This window comes from Lepidochelys kempii, chromosome 23, assembly GCF_965140265.1.
Source record: "Lepidochelys kempii isolate rLepKem1 chromosome 23, rLepKem1.hap2, whole genome shotgun sequence".
In the NCBI taxonomy this organism is placed as follows: Eukaryota; Metazoa; Chordata; order Testudines; family Cheloniidae; genus Lepidochelys; species Lepidochelys kempii.
Window position 1 is genome coordinate 808,724 of NC_133278.1, and position 24,006 is coordinate 832,729.

The following is a 24,006-nucleotide window of genomic DNA, read 5'->3' on the forward strand; positions in this document are numbered from 1 at the left end:
GGCTCGTACATGCTCCCCTGCACTGGGGGCCTGAGGGGCTCCGAGCAGGGGTTGGGACACGCTCCCCCTGTTACATTGGTGGGGAGGAATTCCCACCCCTCCCTGCAGGGGACCTGCGCGTCATCCCCCCGCCCATCAAGGCTGCAGGGCACAGAGCTGGGGGGAGGGGGCTGTAGGGTTCTGGGGGTCCCACTGCCCCCGGGCAGCTGGGTCTGGGACAGGGGCACCCTTCATCCGCCCTGCAGCTGAGCCCCCGGCTTTGCTTCCAGTCAGTCACACTCCCGCTGCGAGGCAAGGCTTGAGTTAGTGCTCTGCGGTGGCAGGGATCGGGCTGCAGGCTCCCACAAGCCAGCCAAAGAAGGGGGCAGGAGAGGGATCCCCACAAGGCTGTGATTTATGGGTGATCTCCATTGCAGTGGCACCCTACAGATGCAGAACAGAGAGACGGTCCCTGCCCCCAGAGCTTCCAGACGCGCTTATCTCAGAGTACGGAGCTAGCCCCTTTGCTGAGGGGCTGCAGGATGTTCGGGGGGCAGCAGATCTTACTGCTTCCTCCAGCCGATTCTTCAGAGACTCAGCTCCCCACAGCACCAGCCAGGCTAAGCGACCACGCAAGGCACAGATGAGGTACCCGCAAGGCACAGATGGACAGCAGCCAGGCTGCGAGCTTCTCTCCTCGTCAGTCCAGTCCCCTGCTCTCCTGGTCCCGCCCGAGCTGGGGGACCCCCCATGGACCTAAACCAATTGTCTCAGTGGCCTGCCCACTGCTCGTGGACGTGAACTGAGCCTGGACCTCACACTCTTAGGTCTGCCCCCTCCTCCTGGAGGACGTCAGCCAGGAGGCTTTGCACCAGGCCCCGGAAGCCCTGGCCCATCCCCACATAGATGATGGGGTTGAGGCAGCTGTTGACGTAGGCCAGGCTGACGACGAGGGGCTGGGTGGCGTCTGCCAGCTTGTACAGACGGGCGTTGGGGGCGTGGGCGGCCAGGATCAGCCCCACCACGTGGTAGGGGAGCCAGCAGGCAAAGAAGCCGACAATCACAACCAGCACAACGACCGTGGGCCTGTGGCATTGGACCACACAGCTATGCGGGCCAGGACTAGGCCGTAGCAGGTGGCGATCACCACTAAGGGGACCAGGAAGCCGGCGGCGAAGCGGAAGGTAGCGACGGACACCTCGACGGCGGTCTGGTAACCAGACACGCGAGTGTACTCCAAGACACACATCTCTTTATCTGAGAACGCCTTGGGGTGCGTCGTCCGGAAGATGAAGGTTGGGAGGGTCATGAGCAGAGCCAGGAGCCAGGCTGTCCCGCTCAGGCCCCAGGCCAGTCGGGTCGTGCGGTGGTTCTGGCACCAGACAGGCCTGGTCACCAGGGCGCAGCGGTCCAGGCTGATGGCCGTCAGGAGCAGGACGCTGGCAAACATGTTCAGGATGGCAAGGGATGGGAGCAGCTTGCAGGCGAAGTCACCCAGCTCCCAGCGGTTGTCGCGGGCCACGGGCACGGCCAGGAAGGGCAGCGCCAGGCAGCAGAGGAGGTCGGCCACCGCCAGGTTGAGGAACCAGACGGTGTTCACCGTGCGTTTCATCCCGAAGCCCGTCACCCAGATGACAGCCGCGTTCCCCGGCACGCCCAGCAGGAAGACGAGGGAGTAGAGAACCAGAGAGGCCCACAGGACGGGGGTCAGCTGGAAAGGCAGCGGAGTCGGCAGGTCGAAGTCGGGCGCAGTGAAGTTACTGTACCAGTCAGAATAGTCACCATACAGCTCGGTGGCATTCATTCTGCACCAGGATCCGCGCCCTAAAAACCAAATTCGAGTTGAGTAAAATTCTCTCCCTTTTCTGCACTGAAATGGCACCGTCCCCCAGAGGCCTGGTGCTCGCTGCAGGAGCCAGCCAGACCTGGATGTATCGTCACATAGATCTGGAGGTCCCCTGTAGGCCCCGCAGCCCCTTCCCTTGCTGGTGTCCTGCTGCCAGCAGCTGAGCCAGAGGCTGGTCCCAAGCTTCGAGGAGCCATGAGAGCCCCACAAGGCCAAGTGCCTGATTTCACCAACAAGCCCCCAGCTCAGCAGTTCCAGGCCCCATGATTTCTCTGTGGGTTAGACAGACCCAGAGTTGCAGCCGGGACTCCTGCCCGCTGGATAACAGCCCCCCATGTACATGCCACAGCCACAAACCAGCCAGGGGGACCCTGCTGCAGAAGTCTCTGCCCACGGCCCAGTGGGTGACGCTATCTCAGAGTCTTTCTGTGGCGCTCCAAGGGCTAATTCCTGCCACCATAGAATCATAGAATATCAGGGTTGGACGGGACCTCAGGAGGACATCTAGTCCAACCCCTGCTCAAAGCAGGACCAATCCCCAACTAAACCATCCCAGCCAGGACTTTGTCAAGCCTGACCTTAAAAACCTCTAAAGAAGGAGATTCCACCCCCTCCCTAGGTAACCCATTCCAGTGCTTCACCACCCTCCTAGTGAAAAAGTTTTTCCTAATATCCAACCTAAACCTCCCCCACTGCAACTTGAGACCATTGCCCCTCGTTCTGTCATATGCTACCACTGAGAACAGTCTAGATCCATCTTCTTTGGAACCCCCTTTCAGGTAGTTGAAATCAGCTATCAAATCCCCCCTCATTCTTCTCTTCTGCAGACTAAACAATCCCAGTTCCCTCAACCTCCCCTCGTAAGTCATGTGTTCCAGTCCCCTAATCATTTTTGTTGCCCTCCGCTGGACTCTTTCCAATTTTTCCACATCCTTCTTGTAGTGTGGGGCCCAAACTGGACACAGTACTCCAGATGAGGCCTCACCAATGTCGAATAGAGGGGAACGATCACGTCCCTCGATCTGCTCGCTATGCCCCTACTTATACATCCCAAAATGCCATTGGCCTTCTTGGCAACAAGGGCACACTGTTGACTCATATCCAGCTTCTCGTCCACTGTAACCCCTGGGTCCTTTTATGCAGAACTGCTGCCTAGCCATTCGGTCCCTAGTCTGTAGCGGTGCATGGGATTCTTCTGTCCTAAGTGCAGGACCCTGCACTTATCCTTGTTGAACCTCATCAGATTTCTTTTGGCCCAATCCTTTAATTTGTCTAGGGCCCTCTGTATCCTATCCCTGCCCTCCAGCATATCTACCTCTCCTCCCAGTTTAGTGTCATCTGCAAAGTTGCTGAGGGTGTGATCCACACCATCCTCCAGATCATTAATGAAGATATTGAACGTAACCGGCCCTGTTGAGCCCGACAATCTAGCCAGCTTTCTATCCACCTTATAGTCCATTCATCCAGCCCATACTTCTTTAACTTGCTGGCAAGAATACTGTGGGAGACCGCGTCAAAAGCTTTGCTAAAGTCAAGGAACAACACGTCCACTGCTTTCCCCACATCCACAGAGCCAGTTATCTCATCATAGAAGGCAATTAGATTAGTCAGGCATGACTTGCCCTTGGTGAATCCATGCTGACTCTTCCTGATCACTTTCCTCTCCTCTAAGTGCTTCAGAATTGATTCCTTGAGGACCTGCTCCATGATTTTTCCAGGGACTGAGGTGAGGCTGACTGGCCTGTAGTTCCCAGGATCCTCCTTCTTCCCTTTTTTAAAGATGGGCACCATGACCTCCTTGGGAGCTGCCTTGGCATGGGACAGGGTCCTGCTCTGACGTAACCCTGGCCTGCAGCTGTGGGGGAGTGACACCCCCCCATGACCGAGACAGTCACACTCCGTGCGCCCAGCTGAGACTGGGGCCCCATTGTGCCGAGGGCTGCACAGCGTGAGAGACAGGCTCTGCCCCAAAGAGCTGACAATGCAAACAGACGGAAGAGGGCTCGTTCTCCCCACATGGCAGCGGGGGGGCTGAGGACCGGAGAGATGGAGTTACTCACCCCAGGGCTCAGCGGGCGTCTGTGGCAGAGCTGTGAGTTGGAGGCAGATCTCCTGAGTCCCAGCCCAGTGCCTTCCCCAATGGCTCACCCTCCTCTGCTGAGGCTTCAGTGCCAAGCTGTCCCCACCCAGGTGTGGGCCGGCCGCTGCTGCGCTCCGTGGGTGGGAGTCGTCTCTGCTTCCCTGGCGCATAAGGGAAAACTCAGCCCAGGCCACCGAAGGGTTAATAGGACACACACACACAAGCTGGCTCTGCGGTTGCGTTTGCATCTCACCAGAGTGTTGGGCAATGAGGCCTGGCTGCCGTGAGGAGGAAGCTCAGCAAAGCTGCAGAAGATGGGGAAGTTGGGAATTCTGCAGCGGCAGCAGAATCGGCTGGAGCCATGAGTGCGAGGGGGCTGCGGGGGGCTCTGGCCAGAGCCAGGGGTGAGGGTGGCGTGATGGGAAATTCCAGCATCGGGGCTCTTCCCCTGTATTTGCCAACGCAGTCTCGGCCCGGGGCTCCCTCTGTCAACGCCTCAGCCCCAGCAGGGAGGACGCGAGCACAGGCTGTCGGGGCTGGTGTAGAGAAGGTTACTCACTCAGCTGTCACACGTGTGAACAATGCATGTCGCACACACAGCCGCAGAAGGTGCCGTGGAGGATGCCAAGCTGCCAGCCGGACTCCGGCAGTGAATCCTTTATTAGCCCTTTCTATTCAGATTCTGTTTATGAAGCAGGGCCTACTGCGTGGACCCACACCGTCCCCAGCGGATGGCACAGAGGGAAGCAAACAAACTAGCGCCAGCCTTGGAGTCCCTCCCCCAGGGGAGCAGGGTGTGGGTCACTGCCGGCTGCTCCTCAGAGCAGGGCTGGCCAGGGGCCCTGTCAAAATGCACTGGTGAGAGACTCCCCACTCAGCGCCTGGCTGCTTTGCAGCGTCATAGCCGGGGCTGGAGTAGGAACTTCCCAGCATCCCACAGGGGAGCTGGGGCAGCTCCCACTCACGCCGACCAAGAGCCCAGGTCCTCCAGAGAGAGGAGGGGGCATTAGCAGTGCTCACAAAGACCTGGCAAACTCACAACGCCCAGCATTGTGTGCATGGCCAGACTGGACCAGCCATGGGGTCCCTCTAGCCCAGTCTTCAATAGAGGCTATCGCCCACTGTTGCAGAGACGGTGATGGGATAACCTGCCCCTGGAGAATGTGCCCTCCAACCCGCCCCTGCCCAGTGAGGGGTCAGCTCCAGCCCCAAAGCAGGGGGACTGATAGCCCTCGACAGAGCGGAGATGGGGGCTGTCATAAATATAAAGGGAAGGGTAAGCACCTTTAAAATCCCTCCTGGCCAGAGGAAAAACCCTTTCACCTGTAAAGGGTTAAGAAGCTAGGATGACCTTGCTGGCACCTGACCACAATGACCAATGAGGAGACAAGATACTTTCAAAAGCTGGGGGGGGGGAACAAAGGGTCTGGGTCTGTCTGTGTGATGCTTTTGCCAGGGACAGAACAGGAATGGTGTCTTAGAACTGAGTAAGTAATCTAGCTAGAGATGTGAGAGATTCTGATTTCTTTAAATGGCTGAGGAAATAAGCTGTGCTGAATGGAATGGATATTCCATCTGTGTGTCTTTTTGTAACTTAAGGTTTTGCCTAGAGGGATTCTCTGTGTTTTGAATCTGATTACCCTGTAAGGTATTTACCATCCTGATTTTACAGAGGTGATTCTTTTTACTTCTATTAAAATTCTTCTTTTCAGAACCTGATTGCTTTTTCATTGTTCTTAAGATCCAAGGGTTTGGGTCTGTGTTCACCTATGCAGGTTGGTGAGGATTTTTACCAAACCTTCCCCAGGAAGTGGGGTGCAAGGGTTGGGAGGATTTGGGGGGAAAGGCGTTTCCAAACAACTCTTTCCCTGTAACCAGTTAAATGTTTGGTGGTGGCAGCGAAAGTCCAAGGGCAAAGGGTAAAATAGTTTGTACCCTGGGGAAGTTTTAACCTAAGCTGGTAAGAATAAGCTTAGGAGGTTTTCATGCAGGTCCCCACATCTGTACCCTAGAGTTCAGAGTGGGGAAGGAACCTTGACAGGGGCCACTTCCCGAGAGGCTGGTGTGCTAAGAACTCCACCCAGAACCTCTGCAACAGCCCGCAGCTGCTTGCATAAGCCCCGGCATTTCTACATTTTTACAGCTCCTCCCACCCTCCCCACAGCTGGGATGGCTGGCTCCCTGGGCAGGGGGGCAGGGGCCAATTGCTTCATCAGCTGCCAGTTTGCTTAGGGCAGCAAGAACATTCCCCAGCTGTCCTGTGACCAGCCTCCAAATAAACACCGGAAACGAGAACTGCAGTCAGCGCCTTGCTACTGCCCTGCGGGGTGGGAGAGAGGCCTGGACTCAACTGCCAAACTGCGTCCCCCCCATAGGATCCTGCTGGCCCCAGGGTCACGTGTGTAACCAAACCCGCCACCTTTCAGCTGGGCTCTGGATTTGTTAGCGGTGTGGGCAGGGGCTCTCCTTTGCAGCCCCTAAAACAAGGAGGGGCCCAGGCTGGGATTGGGGCCTTTAGGTGCAACCATAACACACAGACTCACGGGGGATGTTTCTGCTTGCACCCTGCCGGCCAGCGTGTGCTGTCCCTGAGAACAGCGAGGTCTTTGTGCTGGTGCGGCCCCTGCCGCTCCCCGCTACCTTCGCTTGTGGCACATCCAAAAGCAGGCCCCTAGCGCCCAGCGGCTGGGCTCCTTGGGTCGTGGCCCCCCTGCACCGGCCCAGATCTGACCGCAGGCTCGGAGTCCTGGGGCCAGGGAATGCCATGCTCTGTGCCCACTGGGAAGCGCCTGGCTCAGTGCGAGACGCTGTGAAAATAGCAGTCATCAAAGTTTCACCCCCAGCCGTTTGCGCTTTAGGGCCACAGATTGAGGCAGAGGGGGCCTTTAGGGCCACCCCCAGCTCATCGGACCATTGACCCCACCAGGCAACCAGCCTGCGGCTCCTTTCAGACACCTGCTTTCATGGCCATGCCCCCGCCCCATGGCACCGCACGCAGCTGTCCCTAGCTACGTCCCACCGCAGCTGCCCAGAGCTGCTGAGCTCAGCTATGAACAGGGTTCTGCTTCTCAGTTTTTAACCCATAAGCAGCTGTCCAACATCCCAATGCCAACTCAAACGCAGTGACAAAGAGGCACATTTATTCATCGCACAGGGGAGTGGTTCCTCGGGTCTCCTGGGAGCAGCACCGCGTGCTGGGAGGGCGGGATTCCTAAGGTGTATGCACGGGTCTGCGTAGGCCCTGCTGGCGGGGACCCTGGCAAAGAGAGAACCCCGGACAGTGTGCGTGGAACCAGCGCCCTGAAACGCCCAGCCTTGTGGACAGCTCCATGAACCGCTAACCCCCCCCCCCCGCCAACGCTCCCTTCAGGGTGTGGCAGCCCCATTCTCAGCCCCTCGGGTGCCTTGCCCCTGGGCCGAGGTCCCCCTGCCCCGGCAGATAAACAGGTGGCTTCATGCCCACCCCACCCCCAGGCCCCGCACACTCATCGTCAAGGAGAGACCCGGCAGCAGCCACGTCTGTGTTTATGGCAAACCTGGACATACGCCCAGGAACACATTGGTGCCGAGCCAGCAGGCAGTGCAGGGGCCTCGCCCGGGTAACTGGCAGCACAGCCCCGTACAGTCTCACGGAGGAAGGCGTAGAGCCAAGGATCAAGCCACAGAGCCACCTGTTGATCGGCCGGGGCAGGGGGACCTCAGCCCAGGGGCGAGGGGGAGCCACTGGGCCGGGGCTGCCAAGCCCTGACGGAGCAATGCACAATCACACGGGGCCGGAGGGAGCGTCACGGTGAGGCCTCCTGGGGGGTTCTGGGCCCACGGATCAGGGCAGGACTCACTCTGCCTCAGTCTCCCATCTCTGCCCAGCCAGTCCCAGCTGCTCCAGAGGCCGGTGTTCAGGAGGGACGAGAGTCGAGGGGTGGCGGAGCTGGAGCCATGCCCTGACAAGAAATGGCTGCTGTCCGTGGACGTTGCGGGATGAAGCTATTGGTTCAGCTCAGCCGGTGTCTGGCCACACAATAAAGCAGGAAGGAGGCAGGACAGCTCAAGATAAGCCACTGCTCAGCAAACGCCCGAGTGCTGGTAGGAGATAGCGCCAGGCCAGCCCAAGGCCTGGGCACACCGGCAAGCAAAGGGGCTCGAGCAGTTTGTAACTAGCATCTCCTTGGGGGGGGGCTGTTTGGGGGGCCAGGGTGACATGCAGGAGCCGCTGGGGCAACTGATGACGCCGGCCCTGTCTAGATCCCCATCACAGAGTGGATTTAGGTACGAAAAAAATGGTCGCAGACTGTGTTTTTAAAACCCTCCCCCCCCCATGCTTTGTTCCCATTGTTAAAACAAACAATACCTTGGCTTGCTGGGCACAGGCTCCCAAAGGGAAGCCCCAGAGGACTCTCTCAGACCCTCTGGGTCAGCACGGCTGCTACACAGGGTGCTGTGCCCCACGCCTGGCGTGGCAGAGGTGCACGCAGCCCTGTAACCTCAACAACTTGCCCCCTTGTCGGGGCTGGCTCGGGCCCTGTAGCAGGAGGGCAGTGAATTCCTGCCAGTCATCCTCCCCCACGACACAAAACCCAAACCACCACCATTTCCAGGACGGTGCCCCTGTGGGATGCTGGGCGGGGGGGGCAGCGGTTGGCTCCAAAAACCCAACCCCAAAATCCCAGCACTAAAACGGGGAAGTTACAGAAAATTCGGAGCCTCTGGCAACAGGGGTGGGAAGCTAGAAACTCTCCGGTAATCTTCCCCCAGTGGATGCTGCTTGCAGCAGCCTTGCACAGGGGCTGCTTGCATGGATGCACATGGGCACCTGGCTCTCAGGTGCTCAGTTGCACCCCTGCACCGTGCGTGCCCAGACGCTGCCCCATTCTGACCTGTGCGTCACACCCAGGGCTGGTGCCGACGCCTGCATGAGGGGCAGGGAGAGTCACGCCCTGCAGCTCTGGGTCTCTGTAAGCCCAGCGCTAGGGAGGGTGGGTCTCTGTCGCCCTCTCATGGTTGATTTGCATAAGAGGGTAACAGGCTACTACTGCTGCCCGGCAGAGGCGTTACCTCCGTAGCTTGGGAGAGGAGGGCCCAGGCTGAGGGCTCCTGCCTGGGACAGCCGCAGAGCTGAGGGTGAGGCTCCGTGCGCCACGTCTCTATAGTTAGCCTCCTGGAGGCAGGATCTCCCTCGGAGGACCCCAGCCATAGAGGAGACCCCACGGCATGGAGGTCTCCAACCACAGAGAGGACCCTAGCCAGAGAGGAGACCCACCCAGCATGTGGCCTGTAGCCATGGAGATCTGGTTGTAGAGCGCTCCAGCCACGTCTCTCTGGCAGAGGGATTGCTGGGGGTGGCGCCAGACTGGGGGGAAGGGATGGAGGAGAAATTTGGGGCAGGGGGACATGGGGCACTGCAGATTGGGGGGAATCAAGGCAGGAGCTGGAAGGAGTGTGAGGCTCCAAAGGGTTGGATGATGGGGAAATAGGAGAATGAGGGCATGAATATTCAGATATGCAAATATAGAGGAGGCACCATGCATTAAATCACCGTCTGCCCCGCCCCACAGCCTGCAGGGGCCTGGGGCACGCGAGGGGCGGTGGCCACACGGCTGTGTGCCCTACACGGACCCCCCAGGGTAACGACAGCGAGCAAAGGGGAGGCAGCTGTCGCCTGCCATGTCACAAGCCCGGCCTGCGGTGGGGCTGCTGAGGGCCCGTTCCCCAGCTCAAACCCCGATGCTCCGGTCCTCCATTGTGGACTTGGTCTCCAGCGTGGATCTGGTCTTCCTCCTGCTGTCAGCCACGGAGTGGAGTGAATCCTCGCTCAGCACGTTGCGGAGGATGGACTTCAGTGAGCGCTGGAACCGGTCTTTGAAGTCCTGGCCCATGATGACGTAGATGACGGGGTTGAGGCAGCTGTTGACGTAGGCCAGGCCCACAATCAGGGGGTCGGACTCAAAGGCGCCTTTGAACAGGCTCGTGCTGGGCTTGTGGGCGGCCAAGATCAGCCCCACCACGTGGTAGGGGAGCCAGCACACGAAGAAGCCGATGATCACCACAAGAACGACCTTAATGGTCTTGCGCGAGTGGGTGAAACGGCTCCTGTGGACACGGGCCAGGACCAGGCCGTAGCAGGTGGCGATCACCACGAAGGGGACCAGGAAGCCGGCGGCGAAGCGGAAGGTAGCGACGGTCACCTCGACGGCGGTCTGGTAACCGGACACGCGAGTGTACTCCAAGACACACATCACTTTGTCTGAGAACGCCTTGGCGTGCGTCGTCCGGAAGATGAAGGTTGGGAGGGTCATGAGCAGAGCCAGGAGCCAGGCTGCCCCGCTCAGGCCCCAGGCCAGTCGGGTCGTGCGGTGGTTCTGGCACCAGACAGGCCTGGTCACCAGGGCGCAGCGGTCCAGGCTGATGGCCGTCAGGAGCAGGACGCTGGCAAACATGTTCAGGATGGCGAGGGATGGGAGCAGCTTGCAGGCGAAGTCACCCAGCTCCCAGCGGTTGTCGCGGGCCACGGGCACGGCCAGGAAGGGCAGCGCCAGGCAGCAGAGGAGGTCGGCCACCGCCAGGTTGAGGAACCAGACGGTGTTCACCGTGCGTTTCATCCCGAAGCCCGTCACCCAGATGACAGCCGCGTTCCCCGGCACGCCCAGCAGGAAGACGAGGGAGTAGAGAACCAGAGAGGCCCACAGGACGGGGGTCAGCTGGAAAGGCAGCGGAGTCGGCAGGTCGAAGTCGGGCGCAGTGAAGTTACTGTTCCAGTCAGGATAGTCAACATACAGCTCGGTGGCATTCATTCTGCACCAGGCTCTGTATCCTGTAAACAAACAATAAAATACAAAGGCTAGTCACTTCCTGCTACTCTGCAGGAATGGCACTGTAACCACAGAGTTTTATGAAAACACAGATCCAGATTGGCCTGTGGAACTCACCGACATTTGATCTCTGTGAGGCCAGGAGCTTAGCAGGATTTTTAAAAAAGAATTGAACATTTGTACTCACGAGACCACCTGGCGTCCCGCTGGGAAGGACTCAGGAAGTGTGGCCAGGATCTATACTGACTGAGAGGTGTTGGGGGGGGACGACCTTTCCCTGCGGACAGGCTGCTCCAGAGCTACAAGGAGTTTTACACCTTTCTCTGAGTGAGATAGTGCTGGGCACTGTCACAGACGGGATACCATGCTAGGCAGGCCCTGGCCTCATCCACACTGGGAGGGAAAATCGATGTTTCCCACCAGTCTCATTGCAGGGGAGCATGCAGCCCAGCCCGCGGCTTAACGGCCATGAATTATTAGGGTTCATCCCCCATCCCTGTCCTTAACCCCTCCCCGAAAAAACCCTGCCCTTGAGAATGTTCCTGGTTTTAAACCAACCCCCACCCCCGCTAGCAGCCCCCTGGTCTTGGGAACGCCTCAAGCCCCCAAACTGCAGGGAAGCGGGTGGAAACGGGGCTCGGAGCAGCTGGAATCACTCACAGGTTTGTTTTTAATTTTAATCTGCAGGAATTAGCATGTGTGAATTTGGTGCTGGATAAAGTGAATCTGCTGCCTAGGTGCTACCAGGATGGCTTCCCCCAAGCACTGTCCCCGGGGCCCTGCCGGCTGCACCCCCTCCAGGATGAGATGGGATCCAAGCCCCACCACCCACCCAGGCATTGGTTGCGCTGGCAATGTGCCCCGATCCCAGTTCCTGCCCCGCTGCACACCCCTTGCCTAGACAGGCTACGCCATTGTTTGCACTGGTCCGGCTGAACGCTGCTTGGAAAGCAAATCACAGCATACAGCAGTGTTTGCACGGGGGTAGCTGGGACCCCCAGAGCAGACAAGACCTCAGTCCTTGGCCTCTCTGCTCTGCCTAGCCCCCAGGGGCCCAGGTGGCACCAATGGGTAGATGGGCGCCTGCCCTCTTGGGAGCTGGGCTGAGACCCCCAGTGCCTTTTGCACAGGCCAGCGAATGGCCATTGGAGGCTAATGACTCTTCAGTGAGGAGCCAGTTGCCCAATGTCACTTCCTTTCTGTGATGAAACAGCAAGGCCATGCCGTTGGGGCAGGTAGGAAAAAACAACCGTTATTTATAAAGCACTCTCTCTGGGTGCGGGCCCTGATCCGGGGGCTTGGGCAGCAATGCCTACAGGAGTGGGCCCTCAGTGAAAACCCCTGTCTGAGTGGTGCAGGTCACTGCGCTGCAGTCAGGAGACGGGCCCCACACGGGTAGCAGCAAGTGCCTGAGCTCGGCATCTCCCCTGCTTTAGGCTGGCGACAGGAATAATGTGATCGCGCAACAGCACAACCTCAGATTCACGGATTCGCTCCCCAGCTCTGGGAGGGGAGCGGGAGCTATTGGTTACCCAGGGGCTGATGGGAGCCAGGACTCCTGGGCTCTATTCCCAGCTCTGGAAGGGGCGTGGGGGCTAGTGGGTCAGAGCAGGGGGCTGGGAGCCAGGACTCCTGGGTTCTATCCCCCCCCAGCTCTGGGAGGGCAGTGGAGTCTAGTGGCCAGAGCAGGTGACTGCGTGTCAGCATGTACAGTTCTCACAGAGCTAAACGTGCAGAAATGGGGCTCTTTAGCCCAAGGCAGACAGCAGCTCCGATGCAGCAGAGTTTCAAGCCACAGAGCAATCCAGTTTCGCAAACACAGAAGCAGAACCAGAACCAAATCCCTGGTGCAGGGGAAAATCTCAAGCCTGGTCCACAAAGGGAAGTGTGACCAGTTCCACCAACTGTGTTAGGCTGGGGTAAGCCGCCAAGGGGGCACTGAGGTATCCAAGGGGCTTCTTCTGGTTAGCGCCAACTCCTCCCCAGGCAACCTCAACTACCCTGAAAAGTGGCTGCCCTGATGCGGAATACGTGTGTCTACACAGGAGTGACACCAGTATAACCGCACCACTTTACATTCATACCTCAGTCATACCAAAAACCTCACCTGTGCAGAGGCAGCTCAAGACTTGTTGTGCTGCAGCGACGAATAATGGTTGCCCATTAGAGAAGAGAAGACGTGGGTGCCAGGAATTGAGCTGCCAGCATCAAACCGAACAGGCTTGCCACACCATGGACAAACCCCGAGACCGTCCCAACAACTCACAGGCTGGCCCAGCCTATCGAAAGCTCCTACCCCAAATGCAGCCACCGGGACAGGCAAACCCTGACCTGGGACACGGCTGGTCCGGGAGCAAGCGCTGCTGCTGCGGGGCGATTTGCGGGCAGACTATCAGAGCAAGCCCAAGGGACCGGGGGGAAAAAGCAAATGATCTAGGAGTGCCAGCCCAGAGCCCGCACTTAAGGTGGGTGGCACTGCCTCACCTGGATTCTGATAGACACCCTCCTTTGATCAGGCCACTTTCAGCAACGCCCTGAGCGGCTTAACAAGCTTTGAGGCCCAAACCAGCCTAACCACAGCAACTTGTGCCTGTCTGAGATAATGACAATGCCAGAGCGGCTGGACAGAAGCCGCCCGCAAAGTGCAGGCTGGAAGACACCGACATTTGCCCCATGGGCTCGGCTGTTCCTGGCTGGAAAGCCCCCCATGCCCCTGAGAAGAGATGGCTCCGGGCCCGCGGCACAGAGCTAAGCAAGCACTCACCCCGTGTGCCCAGACCCCACGGGCTGCGTCCGGGCTGCAGGCGATTTTCCCAAGTGCCGACAGGCAGCGAACGCTGAGGTTTTATAATCGCAAACAGGAAGCTCCAGGGCTCTGCAGGCAAATTGCCTAGTTCAGCCCTTAGGAGCAGGGAGAGGGGTCAGAGATGGGGTGGCAGCCCAGAAAGGAACCTGGCTGTGGTGGAGGCTTCCACCCCCATTCCTGGAGCTCTGGGTTCGATTCCCGGTGCTGCCACCCACACCTAAACCATTCTGGGCCTCACTAGGGCCCTGTTCTCCATCCCCCACCATGTCATGCAGGTGTTTACACCCGTGAAACGCCCCCCGGGTCAGAACAGCTACACTCTGCCGTGGGGTAAATGACAGTGCAAGTTACACTCTCAGCTCCCCGCCTGACACACACCTGCTCAGGACGGGGGCGATGATGGCAGAGGGACCCTGCGCAGACAGACGAGTCGGACACAGGAGATCTCAAAGGGGCTGTCTGGAACCAAATTGCATCCTGGGGAGATTAACTCACCCAGCCAAGCGGGTAAGGTTTTGGCTCACATGAGCCTTCCGCCCCGGCGTCTCAGAGCCACTGAGGCATGGCGGGACACCTGTCTGCTGCCAGCAGCCATGTCGCTGCAGACAGTGTGGGCAGCTGGGGCCAGCCTGGGGCCGGAGAGAGTCTCCCCTTGCAAAAACCTCATCTCAACCTGCTTCCTGCTGCAGCGCTAGGGAGGGCATAGTGCCCCGCACTCTCGCCCAGCTGTGAGCTCCTTGCCATGGGGCCTCCCAGCTGTCTGCACCTTGGGCGCTATCCACAGAACCCAAGCCCCACTGATGCATTTCGGCCCTGCCCTGAGGGACCCTCTGGGGGGGACTCCAGCCCAGGCCCATTCAGATGTCTCCTCTGCTGAGGCTGCCGCAATGGGGGGTAGCTACAGGAGGGTGGGTAGGAACCAGCCCTACCTCCATCTCCTTCTACCCAGGAGAGAAGGAAGCAGAGGGACCCCTCAGACTGTAGCCCCCTCCCAGAGCTGGGGCAGGAACACAGGACTCCTCTGGGGTAGCTACCTGCAGCCCTCCCAGCTGAGAGGCCTTTGCTAGCTGCAGGGGGCGGGGCAGGGGCCCACTTCAGGCCTAATTCTGCCTCTGCGTTCCTACCTCAGAAACTCCACAATTGCACCTGTGTGAGTGAAAACGGGCACCTGGGCCGTCTCTTCATTAGCCACCGGGGGTCCCACCTCCCCTCCCCCACACTGGGACCCAGGACTCCAGGGTCCTAGCCCCAGAGCTAGGCAGAGGAGCTAATGGTTTAGAGCGGCAGGGGCTAGTGGTCAGAGCAACAGGGCTCCTGGGTTCTGTTCTCTGCGGCTCTGCACCCTGATGGAGCCCCATTTTCCGCCGGCTGGGTTGTCCTAGCTGGCCGTGCCCCCGGATGGCCATGCCACTCTCCAGCTCAGCACAGTGGCTGTGGGAAATGCTGCATGGGGGACACACCCCAGCTGTGGCACGAGGATGCAGGGGGGAGCAGACAGAATCTCACCCCTAAACCCTTTGAATATGTCCTGTGGAGGAGCTGCTGCCCACGAAGTGCAGGCTGGAAGACACCAGCATTTGCCCCATGGGCTCGGCTGTTCCCCGCTGGAAGGCCCCACCACGCCCCCGAGAAGAGATGGCTCCGGGCCCGCAGTGGAGAGCTAAAGAATGAAGTTGTTTTTTCCATATTGTAACTAAAACTCCATTTTGAAATGCTTAGTCCATTTTGCAAAACCTGCTGTAACCTTATTAGCTTAGTTCAGATGTGTGACTGAGGGATGCATGGATAATGGAATCAACCTCCAGCCACAGCCTGTCCTGATCAGGTGAAGTGCAAACACCAACGGCTGAAGATGCAGACAACAGCCCTTACAAAGTGAGAAGAGCATCAGAGGGGTAGCATGTTAGTCTGGATCTGTAAAAGCAGCAAAGAGTCTTTTTTCAGAGTAGCAGCCGTGTTAGTCTGTATCCGCAAAAAGAAAAGGAGGACTTGTGGCACCTTAGAGACTAACCCATTTATTTGAGCATGAGCTTTCGTGAGCTACAGCTCACTTCATCGCATACATTCATTGGAAAATACAGTGGGGAGATTTATATACACAGAGAACATGAAACAATGGGTGTTACCATACAGACTGTAAGGAGAGTGATCAGGTAAGGTGAGCTATTACCAGCAGGAGAGTGGGGGGTGGGGAACGGACCTTTTGTAGTGATAATCAAGGTGGGCCATTTCCAGCAGTTGATAAGAACGTCTGAGGAACAGCAGGGCGGGGGGAATAAACATGGGGAAATAGTTTTACTTTGTGTAATGACCCATCCACTCCCAGTCTTTATTCAAGCCTAAGTTAATTGTATCCAATTTGCAAATTAATTCCAATTCAGCAGTCTCTCCTTGGAGTCTGTTTCTGAAGTCTTTTTGTGGTAATATTGCGACTTTTAGGTCTGTAATCGAGTGACCAAAGAGATTGAAGTGTTCTCCGACTGGTTTTTGAATGTTATAATTCTTGACGTCTGATTTGTGTCCATTTATTCTTTTACGTAGAGACTGTCCAGTTTGACCAATGTACATGGCAGAGGAGCATTGCTGGCACATGATGGCATATATCACAGTGGTAGATGTGCAGGTGAACGAGCCTCTGATAGTGTGGCTGATGTTATTAGGCCCTGTGATGGTGTCCCCTGAATAGATATGTGGGCACAGTTGGCAATGGGCTTTGTTGCAAGGATAGGTGCAGAACGCCACTAACCATCACCTTCAGCCCCCAACTAAAACCCCTCCAATGCACAATCAAGGATCTACAACCCATCCTGAAGGACGACCCATCACTCTCACAGATCTTGGGAGACAGGCCAGTCCTTGCTTACAGACAGCCCCCTAACCTGAAGCAAATACTCACCAACAACCACACACCACACAACAGAACCACTAACCCAGGAACCTATCCTTGCAACAAAGCCCATCGCCAACTGTGTCCACATATCTATTCAGGGGACACCATCATAGGGCCTAATCACATCAGCCACACTATCAGAGGCTCGTTCACCTGCGCATCCACCACTGTGATCTATGCCATCATGTGCCAGCAATGCCCCTCTGCCATGTACACTGGTCAAACTGGACAGTAAAAGAATAAATGGACAACGAGAGACTGCTGAATTGGAATTAATTTGCAAACTGGATACAATTAACTTAGGCTTGAATAAAGACTGGGAGTGGATGGGTCATTACACAAAGTAAAACTATTTCCCCATGTTTATTTCCCCACCCCCCACCGTTCCTCAGATGTTCTTGTCAAATGCTGGAAATGGCCCACCTTGATTATCACTACAAAAGGTCCGTGCCCCCCCCACCCCACCCCACCCCACTCTCCTGCTGGTAATAGCTCACCTTAAGCAATCACTCTCATTACGGTGTGTACGGTAACACCCATTGTTTCATGTTCTTTGTGTACATAAATCTCCCCACTATATTTTCCACTGCAAGCATCCGATGAAGTGAGCTGTAGCTCACGAAAGCTCATGCTCAAATAAATTTGTTCGTCTCTAAGGAGCCACAAGTCCTCCTGTTCTTTTTAAAGGGTCTTGTGGCACCTTATAGACTAACAGACGTATTGGAGCATAAGCTTTCGTGGGTGAATACCCACTTTGTCGGATGCATGAGAAGAGTGAGAAGAGTCCACCCTCAAAGAACAGAACAAAGTTGCAATGGAAACAAGATCAAAGCCAGGTCCAAGGCTGAAAGTCACGTCTGCAATTGATGGGTGATCAACCACACAGGACCCAGAGGCAGCATGACACAGCAAGGCCCACAGACGCTTGTTCAAACTGAAGCCTACAAAAAGGATGGGGGAGATGGAAGACTTTGGGTAACGTTCTGCTGCCAACATGGAAGGGCATCGGTGCGCGATCGACAGAGACCTGGCTCTTCCTCGTGCCCAGCTTTCCTGGACAGTTAGCCGCCACGAGCTACAATCCCAAGCTGCGAAATCAAGCTACGGACTCAAGCTACGTTCAGAACAGGTGACTGTACAGCATCTGCAGAACACTGGGTGGGGGTGCGACTGGGTATGGGTATACAGGTATTAGATATTAGCTATTGGTTATAAATCAAATTGTGTTATCATAATAATCATGGCATATTGCCTTGTCCCCTAAAAAGATCCGGTGTCAGCATAACAGCGGCACAGAGCTAAGCAAGCACTCGCCCCGTGTGCCCAGACCCCGCGGGCTGCGTCCGGGCTGCAGGCGATTTTCCCAAGCGCTGACGGGCAACGAACGCTGAGGTTTTATAATGCCGCGAACAGGAAGCTCCAGGGCTCTGCGGGCAAATTGCCTAGTTCAGCCCTTAGGAGCAGGGAGAGGGGCCAGAGGTGGGCTCGGGCCCGTCTGCTCCGATGTGGAACCAAGAGTGGGGAGTGGAGAGCAAGCAGAATTCTGATTCTGACTTGTTGGTAGGGATTGATTGATTATGTCCCTGTAAACAGAGTCCAGTCTCTAAGCTGGCGGGGGTGGTAGATCTGAAAGCAAGAATGCAGGAGAGCATCTGTGTAGATGCTTGGAGCCCAGAGGGGCTGCAGTTGGTGGACACACCTAGCCAGCCAAAGGGTTCTTGTAAGCAGGGAGGTTCAGCTCTCAACTCTCTAGGAGAAAGGTGAGGGGGAAAGGACCCGATCCTGCTGACGGGAAGGATGAGTCAACTCTAAGAAAGGGAAAGAAATTTTGCGGCATGCACAATGATGAGAATTTGAAAACTAGTGTCACTTGATGCAAATTACCTGGCTGACAAGGGAGGGGGGAAGATTTGCCTAGTCGTTGGCACAGAAGATACACCAGGTCGTAGCTTACAGGGATAAACTAGCTATTTTCTAGAACTCCTGGCGAGATCACGAAAGGCCCAAGCCACTATTGACCCAATCAAATATTACCACGAGTTTGTAAAGGGATTCAGTAACATTGTTATTTCCATGATAAACCTTACCAAAAAAAGTCTGTTTGAGTCAAAGCTGATTGTGATAAACCATTTCTGTTACATATGGATAAAGTTGATGTTAAACTGCCATCTGAGCTGGAACAAGGGCTGTACCAGGGGAAAGGGTTGGGCCCTGACTAGGAAGGCGTCCAGTCTGTGATAGAAGCATATTGCAACACCTCTGAGGGTGGCATTTTTATCTGTATTCAGTTTTCTTACTGTATTGCATGTTTTGTTTTATTTTGCTTGGTAATTCACTTTGTACTGTCTGTTATTACTTGGAACTACTTAAATCCCACTTCTTGTATTTAATAAAATCACTTTTTACTTTTTTAATTAACCCAGAGTATGTATTAATACCGGGGGAGGGGGGGTGCAAACAGCTGTGCATATCTCTCTCTCAGTGTTATAGAGGGCAAACAATTTAAGCTTTATACAGGGTAAAACGGATGTATTTGGGGTTTGGACCCCATTGGGAGCTGGGTACCTGAGTGCTGGAGACAGGAGTACTTCTTAAGCTGTTTTCAGTTAAGCTTGCAGGGGACGTAGTTCAGGCCTGGGTCTGGGTTGCAGCAGGCTAGCGTGTCTGGCTCAAACCAGGCAGGGCACTGAGGTCCCAAGCTGGCAGGGAAAACAGGCTCAGACATAGTCTAGGCACACCAGGTGGCAGCCCCAAAGGGGTTTCTGTGACCCAACCCGTCACAATACTGAATGAAAATTCCTGTGAAGCCTTCAGCAGTGCCCAGGGACACCCCTTTCTGCATCAATTTTGCATGGGGGGTGCGATGCTGTATGGAATATGGGAGACTGGAGGGTATCTGCTGACTGCCAGTCTGGATGCGACGACTCCCACAGATGGGAATGGGCTAAAGTGACACGGTCTCTCCCTCCCCCTGCAACTCCCACCCCTCCCCCTGTTTCCTGCAACCCCCCCTGCAATTCCCACCCCTCACCCTGCTCCCTGCAATTCCACCCCCACCCCGCCCCCTGCTCCCATGCCCCCTACCCATGGGTAAGTTTAATGGCACGGCGCAGGACACAGGCTGGGCAGGAGCAGCGAGTGGTTTATTAGACAGACAGACAGACAGAGAGGAGGATACAGGATTTGCTGAGCCCAAGGCCCGCAGTCCAGGCCCCACAGACCGGTGGCCCTGGGAGTCTGAGTCCATTATGGCCTTGACACCCAAAGCACCCCAGGCTGCCGGCGCCAGCACACGGTGCCTTGGGGGCGGGGGGGCTATGCTGCTAGGTTAGCCTCCTGCCCCCCCGGGAGCCTCCAGGCCCTTCTCCCGGCTCAGCCAGTCCACACGCGGCCCCGCCCCAGCTGCGCCTCTCCCGGGCCTGACCTTGGCCGCCCCCTGAGGCTGTTTGGACTTTTCTGGGCGCCTCTCCCGGAAGTGGGGGGACACCTGCCCCCCGCCGTCTCTGCGCTTTGGGGCTTCCACCGTCCGGCTCCTGCGGCCGCCGATGCGTGGGGAGCCCTTTGCGCCCAGGCCGCGGGCCCCGGCTCCGTCCTGGTCTCATCCCGCCGGGGGGGCTGCTGCCTCCTGCCCCGGCTCGGTCCCACGGCTAGGGGCGGCTCCATCCTCCGGCGCCTCAGTGGGTCCAGTCGCGGCCTCTCCAGCCCGTGCGCCCCGCGGGGCCCTGCTGCCCTCGCCTCTCCCCCTGCGCGGGCCGCGGGCCGCCCCCCGGGGCCGCCGCCGCCGCCTGCAGCCGCTGCCCGGGCCCGCTGAGGTTGCAGAGCCGCGGGGCCTGCGGGCCGGGCGCGGTGCCGTTCTCCGCGCCGGGGCCCCGCGGCGCCCACACCAGCCCGTAGTAAATCACCAGGAGCAGCGCGGCCAGCGAGACGCAGAGGAAATAGGCGCAGACGGTGGCGACGCGCAGCCAGCGCGGGGGGGCCCGGCCCCCCCCCAGCAGCAGCTTCCCGCCCCCCCGCGGCCGATCCCCGGCGTAGCTGGGGGGCACCGGCTGCCCGGGCCCGTCTCCCTCCCGCTGCTTCATGCCGGCTGCGCCCAGGGCGCACGGGGGAGGCTGGCGCGGCCCGGGGCGCCCGCGAAACTCCTGTCCTGCCGGCCCCGTCCGAGCCCTGCCCGCTTTGGGCAGCCTCGCCTCTCCCCCGCCCCCACTCCCGTGCCGGACCCGGACCCGCCCCGTGCCAGACCCGCCCCCCGCGCTGGGCCGGCCCCGGCCCCCCTGCGCCATGCCAGCCTCTCCCACCCAGACTGCCCCCACGGCGGCAGGGCCCAGACCAGCCCCCTCCCCTCGGCGCCCTGCCGGCTCACCACCCCATCCGGTCCCCAGGAGACAGAGCTCTGCCCCCCTTAATGCTGTGGGAGTGGGGGTATCTCTTTGACTGCAGAGCCTGCACCTAGTCTCAGAGAATTTCCCATTCTCAGCCTCCAAGGAATCTGCCCGCGCCTGGCTGCAGAGCAAAGAAGGGAGGGACACCTATGCAGCCCCCAGGAATAGGAAGCACCCCCTGAGCTCTGGGGGCTCCAAGGACCCTCTTCCCCACCCCCCTCCCGGCACAGGTGCCTCTCCACCCCACCCCAGGGCAGGGGGCTTGGGCTGGAGAAGAGAGCGCGGCTCTGGGGCACCTGGGGACCCTCGCCCGCACCCCCATCCCTGACCAGTCAGCACCTGCCACCTGCAGCAACATCCCTGTCACCCTTCTGGCCCCGAATCCCACGCTGGGCAGGCTCCACACGGGTGCGCCATCCCCTTGGCAGGGGAGCTCCACACGCCTGGCTCCAGGGACCCCAATGACGCGGCCAATCCTCCCTGGAGAATCCCAGCAGCAGCAGGGGGGCTGCATGGCAGGGGACAGGGAGTGACTCTGGGCCTAGTGTAGGCGCAGTGCCTGGCCCCACTGCACCTTCCAGGGGCTACCACGGCACAGCAGGGGCCTCCCCCCTTCCGGGCATCACCCGCTGGCAGTGGCTGGGAGCTCCAGGGCTCTGCCTGACCGGTGTCCCTCACCGCAGTTGATCCCTTTCACAGCTGGGGAGCTAAGGCACAGGGAGAAGGGATTTGCCTAAGGTCCTCCAGCAGCGCTGTGGCAGAGGTGGGAACAGAACCCAGCTCCGTGCCGTAACCCAGTCAGCGCAGGGAGCTCCATGCATTAGTGCTAAGGCTAAGATGTAGTCACGGGCATTTGGGGTAAAAGTCCTGGACAGGTCACAGATAGTGAATTTTTATTTATTGCTTGTGACCTGTCCAGGAGTTTTACCAAAGATACCCATCTAAACCTCTACTTCTGGGGCCCCACTGCTCCAGTGCTGGGGGTTGACTGCCCCACAGCTGCTGCTCCCGGGACTGCTCTCCGGGCACCCCTGGTGCCACTGCTCCAGCTGCCCCAGGACCCCTGCTGCTCGGACGGTCCCCAGGGCACCCCTAGGACCACTGTTCTGGCGCTCCCCGAGGCTGCCCCCAGGACTGCTGCTTGGGCAGTCCCCAGAGCCAGTTGCCCAGAGTGTCCCGAGCAGTGGCTGGTGCAGCTGGCCCCAGGGACCACTGGAGCAGCTGGCTCCAGGTCATTCCAGTAGTGGCTGGTGTTGCTGACTGTGGCCCGTGGGTCGCCTGAGTAGCTGGCCCTGAAGTCAGCTGCACCAGCCACTGCGGAAGTCACCAAAAGTCACGGAATCCGTGACTTCCACGACCTCCATGAAAGAATCACAGCCTTAATCGTTGCAATGAACGCTCCAGCCTGCACCCGTTTGAGAGACATGTCTGGGGCCTGAACGGCTGCTCGCAGAGAGGCATCTGTACCTGCCCTGTCCTTGTGGTCTTAAGGAAGCCAGCTTTCCTGGATTTCTAACACCTCCCTGTCCCCACTACAGCTAAGAAACACGCTGGCTCCAGAGGGGCAGGGCGGGGCCATGTGGTGCCCGCAGCCTGGGCAGGGATCGCATTAGCCTCCGAGAGCTGTGCTGTGTCCATGGCCAAGGGCTCATGGCAGGTGTGCTCTGTACATGGAAAGCCAGGGCCTGCAGCAGACCGGCTCCGACCAAAGGTCCGTCTAGCCCAGTGTCCTGTCTGCCAACAGCAGCCAGTGCCAGGTGCCCGAGAGGCAATGAAGAGAACAGGGAATCACCCAGTGATCCATCCCGTCGCCCATTCCCAGCTTCTGGCAAACAGAGGCTAGGGACACCATCCCTGCCCAGCCTGGCTAATAGCCATTGATGGACCTATCCTCCATGAACTTATCTAGTTCTTTTTTGAACCCTGTTGATAGTCTTGGCCTTCACAACATCCTCTGGCAAGGAGTTCCACAGGTTGACTGTGCGTTGTGTGAAGAAATGCTTCCTTTGGTTTGTTTTAAACCCGCTGCCCATTAATTTCATTTGGTGACCCCTAGTTCTTGTGTTACGAGGCGTAAACAACACTTCCTGATTGACTTTCTCCACACCGGTCATGATTTTACAGACCTCGACCCTATCCCCACCCCCGGTCGTCTCTTTTCCAAGCTGAGAAGTCCCCGTCTTATTCATCTCTCCTCATGCAGCAGCCATTCCAGCCCCCGATCGTTGTTGTTGCCCTTTTCTGAACCTTTTCCAATTCTAATCTACCTTTTTTGAGATGGGGCGTAGCAGATTCAGCACTCACCACCATGGCACCTCCTGCTAGTCAGTCTGGGAATTAGCTCTTCTCAGCCTTGGAGCACCCCCTGCTGACCAGCATCTCACCTGCCTCAGGCCTCTGTGTCCCTCCCAGACCCTGGCACCCCCTTTCCCTTGGGGTCCTGCTCACAGCAGCACCCTACACTCTGGGTCTCCCTTCTCCAGGGAACCCCCTCCCCCATGCCCACCTTGCCTCAGTGGCTACTGCCAGTCATCCTCTAGTCCTCTTTCTCTGGGGCAAACTGCCCTTCATGAGGGCCACTCGTCATTGGCAAGGGGGGTTTGGGCCTGCTGCCCCAGACCCTCCCTAGGCCTTCCTGTCAGGCTGCAGCCTGAGAGGCCGCCAGGCTGAGCTCCCCAGCTCAGCCTGCCCCTTCTCCAGCACTGTTCTGTCCCCGCCCCCGCTTCTGGCAGCCAGGTCCATCTCTCTCCAAAGCCAGAGAGAGACTGACTGCCTTCTGGCCCTGCCGCTCTTTTATAGGGCCCACTCTTTTATAGGGCCCAGACCCCGATTGGCTCCAAGGGCTGGCTTTTAACCTCTTCAGGGCCAGAACAGGGTGACCGCCCGCTACATGGGGTGACCACATCCACACGCAGTATTCAAGACACTGCCGTACTATGGATTGATACAGAGGCAACATGATATTTTCTGCCTTATCTCCCCCTTTCTTAATGATGCCTAATACTCTGTTCGCTTTTTTGGCCGCCGCCGCACATTGACCGGGTGTGTTCAGAGAACCGTGACTCTGAGTGACTCCGAGATCTCTCTGGAATGGTAACAGCTAATTCAGACCCCGTCCTGTAAGTAGAGGTGGGATGATGTTTTCCAAGGTGCATCACTTTTCATTTAGCAACATTAAATTTCATCTGCTATTTTGTTGCCTGGTCACCCAGTTTTGTGA

General features: G+C 57.9%; 4 protein-coding genes across 4 annotated transcripts in view; all 4 read right to left on the reverse strand.

The window, feature by feature from the left end:
• The window catches only part of DHX34 (DExH-box helicase 34), a 32,554-nt gene extending 24,544 nt beyond the window's left edge, over positions 1-8,010 (reverse strand). The window contains 1 exon segment of the mRNA XM_073321891.1: positions 7,745-8,010. The gene's annotated coding sequence lies outside the window, so the exon portion shown is untranslated.
• On the reverse strand, positions 494-9,096 carry LOC140902361 (C5a anaphylatoxin chemotactic receptor 1-like). Its single transcript, XM_073322378.1, is given in 6 exon segments — positions 494-802; positions 804-1,090; positions 1,093-1,803; positions 3,886-4,066; positions 4,159-4,400; positions 8,958-9,096. Coding segments are annotated over 6 exon segments (1,683 nt in total). The 3' UTR covers positions 494-679.
• Positions 5,367-13,558, reverse strand: C5AR1 (complement C5a receptor 1). Its single transcript, XM_073321893.1, is given in 3 exon segments — positions 5,367-10,713; positions 12,819-12,894; positions 12,896-13,558. Coding segments are annotated over 3 exon segments (1,197 nt in total). The 5' UTR covers positions 12,920-13,558; the 3' UTR covers positions 5,367-9,616.
• Positions 13,559-19,533: 5,975 nt separating this feature from the next.
• INAFM1 (InaF motif containing 1) lies at positions 19,534-20,626 on the reverse strand. Its single transcript, XM_073321367.1, has one exon. It carries the CDS (start codon positions 20,484-20,486, stop codon positions 20,082-20,084), a length of 405 nt encoding a protein of 134 aa, XP_073177468.1. The 5' UTR covers positions 20,487-20,626; the 3' UTR covers positions 19,534-20,081.
• Positions 20,627-24,006: the final 3,380 nt, after the last annotated feature.

Bases quoted from the DNA above. Each gene is read 5' to 3' on its own strand.
- INAFM1 (XM_073321367.1), bottom strand. From the start codon at position 20,486: ATGAAGCAGCGGGAGGGAGACGGGCCCGGGCAGCCGGTGCCCCCCAGC.